General features: G+C 38.3%; 1 protein-coding gene across 1 annotated transcript in view; it reads right to left on the reverse strand.

Moving 5' to 3' along the window:
* OSBPL6 (oxysterol binding protein like 6) overlaps positions 1–16,065 on the reverse strand; it is a 206,852-nt gene that overhangs the window by 40,561 nt on the left and 150,226 nt on the right. The window contains exons 10-13 of the mRNA XM_017868256.1: positions 14,946–15,049; positions 14,271–14,363; positions 9,609–9,683; positions 4,154–4,319 (exon numbers count right to left, since the gene is read on the reverse strand). Coding sequence (XP_017723745.1) covers positions 4,154–4,319; positions 9,609–9,683; positions 14,271–14,363; positions 14,946–15,049 — 438 coding nt within the window. The remainder of the gene's footprint in view (positions 1–4,153; positions 4,320–9,608; positions 9,684–14,270; positions 14,364–14,945; positions 15,050–16,065) is intronic.

Below are 16,065 nucleotides of genomic sequence, written 5' to 3' on the forward strand. Positions count from 1 at the left end.
AGGCCTGGTGTTGCCAAAATCTCTCAGCATTTGCTTGTCTGTAAAGGATTTTATTTCTCCTTCACTTACGAAGCTTAGTTTGGCTGGATATGAAATTCTGGGTTGAAAATTCTTTTCTTTAAGAATGTTGAATATTGGCCCCCACTCTCTTCTGGTTTGTAGGGTTTCTGCTGAGACATCTACTGTTAGCCTGATGGGATTCCCTTTGTGGGTAACCAGACCTTTCTCTCTGGCTGCCCTTAACATTTTTTCCTTCGTTTCAACCTTGGAGAATCTGCCGATTATGTGTCTTGGGGTTGCTCTTCTCGAGGAGTATCTTTGTGGTGTTCTCTGTATTTCCTGAATTTGAATGTTGGCCTGACTTGCTAGGTTGGGGAAGTTCTCCTGGATAATATCCTGAAGAGTGTTTACCAGCTTGGTTCCATTACTCCGTCACTTTCAGGTACACTTATCAAGTGTAGATTTGGTCTTTTCACATATTTCTTGGAGACTTTGTTCATTTCTTTTTACTCTTTTTTCTCTAACCTTGTTTTCTTGCTTTATTTCATTAATTTGATCTTCAATCACTGATACCCTTTCTTCCATTTGATTGAATTGGCTATTGAAGCTTGTGCATGTGTCACGAAGTTCTCGTGCCATGGTTTTCAGCTCCATCAGGTCATTTAAGGTCTTCTCTACACCATTTATTCTATTTAGCCATTCATCTAACCTTTTTTCAAGGTTTTTAGCTTCCTTGTGATGGGTTAGAACATGCTCCTTTAGCTTGGAGAAGTTTGTTATTACTGACCTTCTAAAGCCTACTTATGCCAACTCATAAAAGTCATTCTCTGTCTAGCTTTGCTCCATTGCTGGTGAGGAGCTGCGATCCTTTGGAGGAGAAGAGGTGCTCTGGCTGTTAGAATTTTCAGCTTTTCTGCTCTGGTTTCTCCCCATCTTTGTGGTTTTATCCACCTTTAGTCTTTGATGTTGGTGACCTACAAATGGGGTTTTGGTGTAGATGACCCTTTTGTTGATGTTGAAGCTATTCCTTTCTGTTTGTTAGTTTTCCTTCTAACAGTCAGATTCCTCAGCTTCTGGTCTGTTGGAGTTTGCGGACCATTTGACTGGGTATCAACAGCGGAGGCTGCAGAACAGCAAATATTGCTGCCTGATCCTTCCTCTGGAAGCTTCATGCCAGAGAGGCACCCACCTATACGACATGTCTGTTGGCCCCTACTGGGAGGTGTTTCCCGGTTAGGCTACACGGGGGTCAGGGACCCACTTGAGGAGGCAGTCTGTCTGTTCTCAGAGTTCAAACGCCATGCTGGGAGAGCCACTGCTCTCTTCAGAACTGTCAGACAGGGATGTTTAAGTCTGCAGAAGTTTTCTGCTGCCTTTTTCTCAGCTATGTCCTGCCCACAGAGGTGGTGTCTATAGAGGCAGTAGGTCTTGCTGAACTGCAGTGGGCTCTGCCCAGTTCGAGCTTCCTGGCTTTTGTTTACCCATTCAAGCCTCAGCAATGGTGGATGCCCCTCCCCTAGCCAGGCTGCCGCTTCGCAGTTCGATCTCAGACTGCTGTGCTAGCAGTGAGCGAGGCTTCGTGGGTGTGGGACCCACCAAGCCAGGCATGGGAGAGAATCTCCTTGTCTGCCAGTTGCCAAGACCTTGGGAAAAGTGCAGTATTTGGGTGGGAGTGTCCCATTTTTCCAGGTACAGTCTGTCACGCCTTCCCTTGGCTAGGAAAGGGAAATCCCCTGACCCCTTGCATTTCCTGGGATCCTGGGAGAGGTGATGCCCTGCCCTGCTTTGGCTCACCCTCCGTGGGCTGCACCCACTGTCCAGCCCGTCCCAGTGAGATGAACCAGGTACCTCAGTTGGAAATGCAGAAATCACCCATTTTCTGTGTTGATCACGCTGGGAGCTGCAGACTGGAGTTGTTCCTATTCTGCCATCTTGGAATGGAGAGCCCATGTGAATTTTATTATTGTTTTTCCTATATCTTGGAAGAGTGTCATTAGCATTTTGATAGGAATTATATTGAATCTATATATTTCTTTAGGTAGTATGAACTTTTTTTAGCTGTTATTTTAGGTTTAGGGGTAACAGGTGAAGGTTTGTTACATAGGTAAACATGCGTCATGTGGGTTCATTGTACAGATTGTCTCACCACTCAGGTATTAAGCCCAGTACCCAATAGTCATCTTCTCTGTTCCTCTCCCTCCTCCCACCCTCCACCCTCAAATAGGCTCTGGTGTTTTTTGCTTGTTTCTTCTTTGTGTTCATAAGATGTTATCATTTAGCCCCGACTTGTAGTGAGAACACGTGGTATTTGGTTTTCTATTCCTGCGTTAGTTTGCTGAGGATAATAACCTCTAGCTCCATCCATTTTCCTGCAAAACACATGATCTTGTTCTTTTTTATGGCTGCAAGTATGAACATTATAACAACATAACTTTTTGATCCATGAGCATGAAATATCTTTTGTTTATTTGTGTCCTCTTTAATTTCTTTCATCATTTTTTTTTTATAGTTCTCAGTGTACAGGTTTTTCAACTCCTTGGTTAAATTTATTCCTAAGTATTTTATTTTATCATAAATAGGATTGATCTTGATTTCTTTTTCAGCTATGTTGTTATTCGTGTATAGAATAACAGAGTTTTGTATGTTCATTGTATATCCTGCAACTTTAATGAATTCATTTATTAGCTCTAACTGTTTCTTGGTGGCATCTTTGGGGTTTTCTAAACATGGGATCATGTCATCTGCAAATAGAGATCATTACTTTTTCCTTTCTGATTTGGATACCTTTTATTTCTTTTTGTTGTCTAATTGCTCTTGATAGTACTTCCAGTACCATGTTGAATAGAAGCAGGAGTGGGCCACCTTGCCTTGTACCAGATCTTAGAGGAAAAGCTTTCCATTTCTCCCCACTAAGTGATGTTAGCTGTGTGTTTTTCATAAACAGCCTTTATTATAATATGTTGAGAAACTTTCCTTCTATACCTAAACCATTAAGAGTTCTTTTTAATCAAGAAAGGGTATTGAACTTTGATAAATGCTTTTTCTGCAAATGATATGATTATGTGTTTTTTTCTTTCAGTTGGTTAATGTGATGTATCATTCAACAGAAGCTTTGTTGATACTTGAATTTCCTAGAAGCTTCAGAATTGCAACCAAATACATAAAGTTTTCCTGGGGCTGCCTTCCAAAGTACCATCTTCCCTTAGCAGCTGTGCCATACTCATATATTCAACTCCCACATTTGTGGTCACACTCTACCTTTTGCACCTCCTTCCCCAAAGTAGAAGTTACTGGCTATAAATCTATGCTGTTACATAAACAAATTAATATTGCTCTAGTCTTCTTTATGTTAAATTTTCAATGAGGCTTGTTGTGTAAATTAAATTGTTATTATCAGCCACAGAGCATAAAGAAGAGGCTCAAATGTGGAATCAATTTCCCCTCAAATCTGAGCTGGCCTATAGGGCTTTGACCAATAGAATACAATGGAAGTAGAATGCTACACCAGTTCCAGAGCTGGCCTTGAAGAGGACGAGCAGCTTCCACTGCCAGGCTCTTGGAACCCTAAACTGCCATGGAGAGGAAGGGGACACAGTTGTGTGCAGCCTTCCAGCTGTCCTGCCAACGTCCTAGGCACAGGAGGGAAGCCACCTTGGGTCTTTCAGCCCAGTTCAGCCTGCAGCCGAATCCTAGTGACTGGGGCTAGTCAAAGACACGTGGCTCAGAGGTTTCGCTGCTTAGCTGAGCCCTGCCTGAATTCCCAACCCACAAATTGTAAAGTCCAATAAATGAGTATTATTTAATAAAAAAAGAAATAAACAGAATCTAACGAGAACCAATAAATACGTATTAAATGATAACTAAGACACATTGAAAAAATGTTGAGTAGTAGTATCTTGCCAGATTACGTATAACTTATTTATCTCCCACCCCCATGGCACTTTCTTTCTTTAGTCAAAACTATAAACCTGTGATGTGTGATCTTCCAACAGGCAAGCATCATGTCCTGTTGCATTTTTGTATATAGAACTTCAACCACTATATGAAACCATTTAGTCTTTCTATCATTACCACAAAGACAAAGATAAAAGAACAAAGCATAATCTTTCATCAAAGAGAGCTTCTTTAAAGGGCGCATTATTTTTGTTGTTACCTTTCTGTGCAATTAGACAAAATTCTTCTTGCAGCTTTGTATAATCTGTTGAACTTTCCAGAGGGTCAGTGAGGTGGCTAGGGGGAGTCTGAAATTCAATATCTGCACAAAGGTTGGGGTTGGAAGAATGCAAGCGAACTGGTGACATGGTAGCACTGAAAGGAACCTGAAAGGGGAAGACACAAATTATTAAAGAGCAACAGTGCATTGTTTCACATTCTCCTACACAGAAAGGACCTCTCCCATTCTTCAAAATAATAGATTCCTCTCTGATAACACACTTGGAGACACTCAGTACTCATTTATTTTGCAGGCGGTTGGGGTGGGAAGAGGGAGTCTCATTTCCCATTGTTGATTTAGAACTGCCACAAACTCACCGATTTTTCACTGTTACAGAGAGAAATGACTACAGAATGACAGGAATAAAAGACATAATCTCAGGCAAGCTTAAACTCTGAACTCATACTTGCACCTCAAAAATAACTGGCAGAAAAACAGCAGTCTGAACTATGATGTAGCTGACCTTCTCTTACAGTCTGGACTATCTGAGCCTGGAGCAGGATCTTACTAAACCTGTGAAAATTCAAGAGATGCATATACCGGAAGATTCACTTACTCTGTAGCCATTAAATAAAAAACAAATCAGGCTTAATAGTAAATACAGTAATGGCTTAAAGAGACTCACACTTATTTTGGAAATTAACTTATTAAATTTTATATTAGTAAATGAAATATATATTATATAAATCACTGTGGTTTACCTTTGTATGTTACACACAACTCTATTACATATATGCACATGGTTCATGAACCGGCCAATACTGAGAAGCAGTAAGTAGAAAAAGTCATATTACTATAGATTTTTCCACATGGCTAGAGGTACTTCCTTGCCCAGGCTGGATACGGACTAGGCTCCTGATGGGTGGAGGCAAAGCACCTTTTCCTCCCCTTTAAGAAGGCTTTACCCGAACATTACAAATGTCAGTCAAACATTCCTGGAAAGGAAAATGCCAATTCTTCCTGCAAATCAGATCACAAACAACTTCCCCCTAATTCTTATTGCACAGATGTGCATTCAATTATTTTCAAGAACCAGACTCTTAGACTCCACCACAGGTTGGAATTTTGTGTAACTGATAGGATAATTCACACCCCCTAGCTAACGGGGAATGTGCTGTGGGAGGAAGGAACCATTACCCTCTGACGGATATGTATGTCAGGACCTCTTCTTTTTTAATTTTTTGGTTTTTGCTTTAAAATTCCTAACATATTTGGTGAGAGAAAGGGGAAGGAGAAGAGGGCACTTTTCTCCAAGGATTTAGAGGACAGATGGAAGAGTTGGAAAGAACCAAAATATCTGGCCTGAGCTGCAGGTTGAGGGCAGTTGAGACAGAGCGTCCTTCTGATGCACCATTGTCCTGGCAGGGATTTATTTCTCTTAAAAGATATCCAAGACTTACTGGGGAAGAAAGTGAGCATGAAGCTTTCCCCCCAAATTCAGCTAAGCTAAGCATGTTAATATATGTTATTTGAAGCATTTGGTATCTGGAGTTATCAAAGGAACCCTTCTTCTTTGGAGAACTTGGCTACACTGGGCTGGGAGATGATTGTTAAACAGCTTGTTTATCAATATTATCAGGCTGAAAATTTCTGTCTATTCTATATTTGAGACCCAGAAGTGGTCAATAAGCCATTTAAGAAAATGGAGTGCTGGGGTTCAATACTCTGCTGGAATCCTGTCCAGGTAACTTAATAATAACAAGGATGGAGGACCTTTTAGGATACATACAAAGGAATGGTATTTATGTGGCAGAATGTCAGAAGATAGAGAAAGGAAGTTCTGACCCTAACTGTGGTGATGCTAAATCTAGAAAGAGCAGTCAGCCCCTTGAGGGACACAGAATCCATGGAAAAGTTGCTGGAGATTAGGATGTCATGGGGAGAGACTGTGAGTGAAAAAAATAGGTAGATCTGGAAGTTTTCAGAATTAATGATACAGTTTTCTGATATAAGGAACTAGAACAGCATTAAGAAAAATAAATGCGGGTCTTTGGTAATATGTTGAGCATCATGGAAAAGGATTTTTTTTTTTTTTAGTAGAGACGGGGTTTCACCGTGTTAGCCAGGATGGTCTCGATCTCCTGACCTCGTGATCCACCCGTCTCGGCCTCCCAAAGTGCTGGGATTACAGGCTTGAGCCACCGCGCCCGGCCGGAAAAGGATTTTATCTGCATTCAGGTGCCCTCAACACTCCAAGGACTCACATGGCTTGGAAGAGGAGTCTCTTCCTTGAGTGGGTGAGGAGTGGGGCCATGAGAGTTGGCAGGAAGCTTATATAGGAGGCCATTATGCAGTGAAAAGCAGGGAGTCCAGGAAGGACCCAGACTTGTCCCTGAGATAAATTATTATTCCTCTATTAAATGTTGGAGTCAGATGCTGAGAAGAAAAACAAAAGTTACAAATTTATATTTTGAACATAATGGAAACTTAAATTGGCTATTAAAACAGTAAAAGTGGTTTTGCATATTACCCATAGGGAAAGAGACTTGAATGTTCCAATCAAATTGCAATCAGATGGTTCCCTGGGAAATTGAGAACTAATCTTCATATACTTCTGACTGAAAATGTTTATATATTGGTATGCCTTTTTTTGTTAAAAAGAGGTATGTAGAATGGGTCATTTTAATTGAGGACTTTTGAGAATACAAATTGGGATGTATTAATCTAACCCCAATTGAATATCTGTTCAGACTGGGGACTTATTGACTTATTTACTCAGCTTTTTATTCATCAATTTGAGTATTATGGGATTCAAAAATCTAAGTGGTAACTGGTTTCTCTGTCAGTGATGGTTGGAGTGCGAGCTGCCTACAGCTCTCCATGCTTATATCTGAGAACCCTCAACACTCAATTTGGGCCTTTCTACCCTGTGCAGGAAAGAAATCCAACGCCTTCTTGAAGTCCTATGACAGGAGGGAAGCCTGATCCTAGAATATTCTGGTAGCATTAGGAGATGCTCTTAACACCTGTCCATGAAGAAGTCAAAAGCGAAATGAGTTGACAATGGACTTGCTGACAGTGAAATTCAGCAATGGTAGACATGAAAGTCTACACAGTAGGTCTAAGATAGATATTATGCTTACAGGACTCATCAAGCCAGTGGGAAAAGTCTCCTGCTGTTGCTATTCTGCACTATGCGTACAGGGATTCTTTGGGGGTACTGACTGCATTGGGATCCTCAGTGTTCTTCCGTGGGGAAGAGCCAGAATTTCTCTTTTTCCAGTCTCCTGTTCTGTTGGGTCTGGCTGCTGTTGCGAGTTGGCTATTCTGAATGCTAGCGCTAAGAGTCATCAAGAATAAATTTCTGAAACATCTGCTAGATGTTGTGGCATTTTGGTATGGAGACAAAGCTATAGATCCTGGAGTAGCCAGTCCCCCTAGTTATTCCTGAATACATTATTAAATGTTGCCAGTAGCTTTTCTTACTACATACCACTAAGTTTTTCTCATAACTTCTATAGTCACAGCTACCCTGAGAGATGAGCATTAATGATTTCTTCTTTTAAAAGCTTTTTCTCTTCTACTGCCAATTTTTTTTTTTTTCTTTTTTTTGAGACGGAGTCTCGCTCTGTCGCCCGGACTGGAGTGCAGTGGCTGGATCTCAGCTCACTGCAAGCTCCGCCTCCCAGGTTTACGCCATTCTCCTGCCTCAGCCTCCTGAGTAGCTGGGACTACAGGCGCCCGCCACCTCGCCCGGCTAGTTTTTTGTATTTTTTAGTAGAGACGGGGTTTCACCGTGTTAGCCAGGATGGTCTCGATCTCCTGACCTCGTGATCCGCCTGTCTCGGCCTCCCAAAGTGCTGGGATTACAGCCTTGAGCCACCGCGCCCGGCCTTCTACTGCCAATTTTAAAAATATGAACCCATTCTATTCAAATAGGTACTAATCTCAGTTTTATTATATTCACTGTATGTATCTGCAATTTAAAAAATTAACACAGAAGAGACAGAATCACTTCTCTGCATGGCATCTTAGATGTATATTGCTTAAGAAAACAGTGTTTTCATAAAATGATGGACCGTTCCTTTCCATACTAAGTTGTTATCTCTAATAACCATGTGTATTTCTTAATTTTATAAATGGAAAATTACCTTTAATAATACTGAACTGATTACATGTGCATCTATTGTCAGAATCTGTTACCACATCAGTGTCATGGGATTTATTCATCTGCATTTGAATACCTGCATAAGATATACATGGACCATGAAAGCTATTTCAATAATTTGTTTGTTCAAATGTTTACAAAACTGTGAGTTTAAGAGTCAGTTCCCTAATAAATTCCAAGTCATTGGTTCATTTCATAATCAAAAGCAAATTTGTTTCTCAGTCTAGCTAAACACCCAGATATAAGGCAAGAGCCAATTACTAATCATAAAGTAGAAAGCCACCAATCCTCATACCAGCATCCATTCTCCTGTAATGCAGCCAAAACTTTTTCATATTTTTTTCAGCAATTGTAGTCTTAAAATACATTCCACCCTTAGTGACAGCAAGACTGTTGTTAATTAAGGAAGTATTATCTAATAGTCAAAAAACTAACATCTATGATTGCTATGAACTCAGTAATCTATATTTTACGAAGTTCATAGGCTCTCATGATTAAACACATTTTTTAAATGACTTTTATCCAGCAAGGAGTTCTTGTGTTTTGATACTCTATTTTATATTCTGTAGACAAGGCATTCACTATCCATTTGCCTTATCAACCTCAGTAAGTTCTCTACTCTCCTTATATCCATTCTATTTTCTCTCAGAAAAAAAAACCTCTAGATATGGATTAAATACCATAAAACTGCCTTTTTTTTTGTAATTTCCACACTACAATTTCTAATTTTCATGTCAATATTCTCTTCAGAAAACAATTTTCCCTTGCTAAGTGTAACTTGGGTAGCCATTTAGAGATGACAGCAAAATTCACCTTTTCTTACCCTCTCATTTCTTTATTCTCACATCCTTTTCAAATAGTCACACTGCTACAAAAAGAAGCACAATTTATGTCTGTAGTAACATGACTTTTCTTAGGAAAAGAGAAATTAGTTAGCAAAAGTTCCAATATCAGTATGGTAAAAAAGAAAAAAAACCCAAAATAATTTAAGGAAAGCTCACATCATGGGGCACTGCACTCAATTTTGCAAATTTGACTTAAATTATGTCTTCACGTATAGCAAAAGAACCAGATTATATAACAGTTATCCATTGTAAAAAGGAATACCCGTGTTTGACTCCTGCCATGCAAAGACAGCCAGAGAACATGCGAAAGCTATGCTGCCATGATTGGCATGTGATTGGTGACACCATCACACACCAGTGGCACCATCAGGACAGGGGGGTCACCCTTGTACACAGGTTTTCATTCTTATTAAACTTCCACTTGAGATTGAAATCCACTCACTGTTGTAGCCACTGCTGCCGCTAGCCTCTGCCGGCGCCGAGTTGTGCTGAACTGGCCCTTCGCAGGTGGCCCTTCCTGACAGTGAATGGGAGAAGAGAAGGGGGGAGGAAACACAGGACGGGGGAGGAAAGGATGGAAGATGGGAGGATGAAAGATAATCAGACAAGGAGAGGGACAGTTTTTAACTGAAGTCGACTTTTCTTAAATCAGCATCGAAAAGAGCTCACAGGGGCATTCATGCTATGAGAAATGTTCATCGCTGTCATTGCAGATTACTCAAACACCTGAATTCTATTTGCTGACTATAACTCACACCCCAAAAGGAGACGGAGTTATAAACTGATGGACAGCCTGCAATTTTAAGGTAAAATAAATATGCATACTGTTTTATTCATATGATATCATGTTATATGAAGTCAAAAGGTATTCAATAAATGGTAGCAAGGAAAACTAAGTTCAGGAAAAACTGATTAAATAATGTGGGAAGGCTAAAATGAACAGGTTGTAATGAGAGCCTCCTAACGGCCAGACAGAATTTTTTTTTTAAATTTCTTACTGGAAGAAAAAAAGTAAGGGAAGGGTATGAGGGTTCTTCAACTTCCTACTTAATCTCCTATTATACAGCTCACTATCTGGGACTCCACATCAGCAACAGTGCTGGGATTTTCAAGTCTAAGAATTTTCCAAGGAAGATGCCAGACCCCATAAGATCAGAAAAGAAAACTTAAGTTCCTCAGTGAGTGAGGACAATGCCTACAAAAATCAACTACGAAAACTTGAAAGCATAGTTTTCATTTAGTAATGTGCACCTATGCATAAACCAGTAGAAGAATCCTACAGCTTTCTTTCATTTTGTTTTTTTCCTCTTGGTGGATGGGATTAAGGGATGATGACATTTCCTTCTAATCATTCAGCTTTGCCTCCATCTGACAGACCCTGACTCCTCAAGGTTGTGAGCAATATTTTTCTTTTTCTTTTTTGAGATAGGGTCTCACTCTGTTGCCCAGGCTGGAGTGCTGTGGCATGATCATGGCTCACCGCAGCCTTGAACTCCTGGCCTCAAGTGACTCTCCCACCTTGGCTTCCCGAAATGCTGGGATTATAGGCATGAGCCACCTTGCCCAGCCATGAGCAATAATTTCATTTCCAAATAATTAAGATATACTTTCTTAGAATCTCCTAACAGCCCAGATTGAAGAAACAGTAGGACTGCTTTAGTCTTTTTGGGATGTCAGAAAAATATTTTAAATTTTTCTATTTCTAAATCTTCAAAAAAGTTCCAAAATTACAATCTTATTTATTTTCCATCTTTATAAGTCTTCTGCATACATATACATATATGTTTGTCATACACACACACACACACACACACATAATCTGTTTTCCACAAAATATTTTTTGACAAAATCCTTTTTCCTTAATGTAGTAAAAGGGGGAAGAACTTATTTTCACCCTTCAGTGTAATTTGAGCATCTATGAGATGCAGGACAGCTACACAGGAGCAACATAAGGTCATCTGTCTGCTACTATGTACTTTCTACTATTCCTCATTCCCTTCAACGTCCAGGGATCTAGAATTTAATTCATATTATCAGCAACACAGGAGATCTAACAGCTCTTTCTTTCAAACTATTTCCTTCTTGCCTTCCTCTTACTTCATTTAAAACACAGCCGAATTGTTACTGCAAAATGGTATTGAGATTTTTATTCGAACCAGAAAGTTCGAAGTTAAGGAGGCAAGAAGAAATCCATTTTCTAAAAGGTAGTCTCCACAGAACCTTCTAGGACAAATGCTGGCTTCATGAGTTACATAATAGGAATTTCTGAGGCCAACTACCCAATAGCTTCCAGTAGAAACAAGGCCATACTGGTCTAGAATTTAACCTTCTCATTTAAATCAATAGCACAATCTAACCTATGCAAGAATAAGCAATCAAACATCCAGTATAACATGTTTTTCATTTTAACTTTCTTGCGGTCAATTTTTTTAATGATCTATTTTATAGTTTTTTCAAAATGACAACTACTATGGAATACTGAATACAAAGTTCAGTAACACAACATCGATAACAACAACAGCAGCAACAATACCACAACCACCACCACTGGACGGTCTGGGCACCCTCACAATGGCTGTTGTACTTAGTTACAAAGAAGACAGGGGACGGAAAATGAACTCTCACCGCTTGAGAGCCTCTCATATTGGCTGCAACATCACGAAAGTGGTTCGAGCGGTGAGATGATCATTGACTCAAAACAAATGCTTGGACTCATTAGATAGAATTCTCATCATCAAAACATTTAAAACACGAGGGGAAAAAGCTGGGTATAAGGTAGGAGAAAGTGGTGGGTATCTTTAATCCACTAGAGTAACATTAGATGCTATGCCTCTCTCTAGGCAAAATACTGAGTAGTAAAGATTTTCATGTTGGCATACTCATCCTAGATGAACTTATGATTCCCTAGCCAAGTGTGAATTTTGAAGGATCTTGGAGGAACTTCCAAGTAGTAGAGAACGAGTATCCTGAGGCTCCTGCAAGACCTGTTGGTTTGGGCAAGCAGAAAAGGTCCACAGATAGGACAAAGTTCTGCTGTGTTCCCCTTAAAATACCTTTTGTTTTAGTCCAGGTGGAAGTGGAGTTTCTCTGGGAATGATTAACAGCTTACTGCCATTCCTAAGTTTATTTGTTTCTTCTTGGAATTGGAACTAAATCTCCCACTTCGAAAAGGCAGTTGTCTTTGAGTGTCTTTAAGGGATTAGATGATTTCAATTTCCCTCAAAAATAACTAAACTAGAATTACAAAGGCCATTTTATTACCCTTAGCAAAGTCACAAACAAAATGAAATGTCATAAATAAAAATTTAACAACAAATGAACCACCCAAAGATGTGGCGGGAGTATGAATGAGTATTTTCTAGCTTTTTGGACATTTTCTCCTGATGACTCAAAAAAATCTTCATAACTTTTCTGTCTATGTAAAACCACAGGCTGAGAGGATAGGTGGTATAGTTCCAGTTGCATTCTGTGTCCTTCAGAAAAAGAAAAAAAAGTAGTGATTTGGGGTTTCCAATGGAGCTCCTAGATGCAGCAAGGTAGCTGGGACATTGCACTACAACTCACTGGGAACCAACCTGTCCAGGACAACAGCTCTGAACAAGAATGTGGTCAATAGCATACACTATAGACACAAGATTAAAACAATATCTATTAACAAATGTATGTGTTCTTTCTTGTGATACAGGCCTTCTTCAATTATTTTATTTAGAGGAATGATTCTTTTACTTATAAAATGAGTCTTTTCTTGGCTTTGATTCAGACACCATGCTTAAAACAAACAAAACTAGACACTCACAAGTCCAAAGCCAATAAAACTGCCAAAAGCAATTTTAAGTAATTTTCTTGTGAAATCACTTGGCACATCTCTCCCTAAAGTATTAATTTTAAAAACAGAGGGGAAAACACATGGAAACGTACTGAGCAAATGAACACAAAAAGTTGTGTTCATTGAATGTAGACATTCTAAATAAAAAAAACATAGGTATTAGTGCTTATGAAAATTTATTTTCAAATATATCAGATTAGCAAGCAAAGCAACAGTTTGTTATTTACACAGTCAGAATTGTAATACAAAGAATGTTATTAATGAAGTCAAAATTAGAGAAGAATTATTTTGTTAATTATTCAGAAGGGACTGAAGAATTCTGAAAATTACTTCTTTCTACCTTTGTATTAGAATATAAATTTATTTGTATAATAATTTTAAAAAGCCAAATCATAAAGTCTAATCTTGACTGTGCAGGACAAGGGCCACATATACTATGCATTCAGGATGAGAATAATGGAAATTCTAGTTTAAAAATCTGAAAGTAATATGGTTTACGACATAATCTACCATATTTTGAATCACTGAAACACAGTAATATGAAAGGATCTTACTTTAAAACATCAGTCATTTCAAATACATAATTTATTTCAAATAAGTTTCAAGTACATTTATTACAAGCTCTTAAGAATTTAGTTCAGATTTTAAGGTGATTGTTGAAAGCCAAATAATATCTATTTTTGAAGGATCATAGAATTTTAGAGTTGAAAGAGAATTCAGAGCTTATTAAATAAACTCTTATCACTTTACTCAGGAGCAAATGGAAGCTCAGGAAATTTAACAGAAATTTATGAAATTATACTGCCAGAAAATCACAGTGATTTAACTAGAATCTGGGTTTGTTGATTTCTAATCTATTGAACCTCCTACCCCTTTTCTTGATAGAAAAAATTTGGACAAGGCTGACACATAAAAGCCTCTTTTAATATCTAATATTTTAAATGAGTGTTCATTATAACCCACTAGATTTTAATCTAGATTTTAAGGTAACTTTTGTTAAAATATATTTTAATGGTTCAAAGGCTATAATTGAGAATAAAACGCCATTTTGAACACGTATTGTATAATTTCAACCTTTCTTTTAAATTATTCTCACTTATGCCAGAGTGAGAAAAATACAGAGATTTCCCACTGTTTTAGACAATGTGAGAGTTTGAAAAGCGCTGGCTTTAAAGCAGTTAAGTTACCCTTTCAATCTAACGCGCATTAACTGATGTATAAAGACTAGTACTTTAAAAGTATGTAGAAACATGAATGAAGGAAAAGTAAAATCTGTACCTGCAGTTGTATTTTTGTATCTTTGCTGACACTTTTTGTTCTCCATCGCCTTGTGACCCGCTTGTCTTTCTTTGAAATATCTACACAGTTAGCCTACATTACACAAATAGTTAAAAGCAACAAAGTATTATTAAGTTCACACAGATGATACAGCTATAGACAAGAACACAGCAAGTTAGTAAAGGATCACTGTTAGAGCCTATAAGCAAACCAGCCAGGAGAGAAAGGTGTATCAGATGCATAGTGGGCATTATAAAAGCAGAGATAAGAACTTCATTATAAAATATATTTTTCTGATAAACAAAATGAATACAGGATTAGAAATCTCTAGCTTTGTTTTCTATATGAAAAGATAGTAATAATTCTGAGAGTATCTAAAGCATATCTTCAAAGCTACCATTTCTAATAGAACACAAATACGGAAGAATAATTCAGATACTGAATTTATTTATTCTGGCTAGTGTGTATTTAAATGTAAAACATTTTAAAATAATCATCTTAATTAACATACTGACACCGAGATTCAAAAATATTAAAAATAACTCTAGAATATAAACAAATGTCTGTACTATAATTATCTATCTTTAAATATTACCTTATATATTCATAGAACAACCCAATAAAGATTACAAATTATATCCTAAGTCCTTTTACCAGCAGCAGGAATATGTTTACCTGCATGTCAGTAAAGTTAGGTGCTGACTGAGTTCTCTGAAGTATTTCCAAATTTTGCAGGAGTTTGCTAAGTTCCACAAGGTTTGACTGGCAATGTGCGAGATCTAATAAGAAATCATAAATAAAAATATGTTAAAATTGGTTAGGGACCAGTGGTGATGGTAAAAAAAAAAAAAAAGGGTCAATGCAAATTATGGCAAATATGAGTAGGCAGATCCATGTTTATATGACGAAGATACTGGCAGGTGGAACAAAACACCCTTTGCTGGTATAGAACCAAAAACCATTGATTGTATTTCAAAGCTCACTCTTGTAAGTTAACAGCTATTAGTGCAGAAACCTTGAAACTCTCAGTCACACTGTATGTGATCCCTTTTCTGCTCTGATAGCCTTTGCCACATGGGAAGCACACTCAAGTGAACTTCAGCAGTCCTGTGGTTTCATTGTTAGGAGCTTTAGAAGGTGGTTACCTGGAATTTGGGTAGCGTTACAATCAAGTTCAGAACACTAGGATGGAATACAGAATCAGTTAAACATATTTTCTTTAATTTAGCTCACTAACAATGTTGAAATGAATGACTTTAACATTTCTTAGAGACATTATATTAACGAAATCAGATTTTCAAAGTGCATTTGATGGTCCAGGAACATCATCATCACCTGGACATCAACTAATTCTGTCTGAATTAACATTTAGAATGAAGAAATGATTTTTAGTTTTCTTTTACATTTTTTGGTGCATTTAGAACAAGAGAATATTCAAAAATCTATATAATAAAATATCACTCTTAAAAAAAAACTGACCTTTAATATGTGAAATTAAACACGGTCAAGAATATTGGGCTGGGTGCAGTGGCTCACGCCTGTAATCCCAGTACTTTGGGAGGCAGAGGCGGGCGGATAACCTGAGGTCAGGAGTTCAAGACCAACCTGGCCAACACGGTGAAACCCTGTCTCCACGAAAATTAGCCAGACATGATGGTGGGTCCCTGTAATTCCAGCTACTCGGAAGGCTGAGGCAGAAGAATCTCTTGAACCAGGGAGGCGGAGGTTGCAGTGAGCCAAGATAGCACCATTGCACTCCAGCCTATGCAACAGAGCAAGACTCCGTCTCAAAAAA

Source organism: Rhinopithecus bieti, unplaced genomic scaffold (assembly GCF_001698545.2).
Source record: "Rhinopithecus bieti isolate Rb0 unplaced genomic scaffold, ASM169854v2 scaffold_3062, whole genome shotgun sequence".
Taxonomy (NCBI): Eukaryota; Metazoa; Chordata; class Mammalia; order Primates; family Cercopithecidae; genus Rhinopithecus; species Rhinopithecus bieti.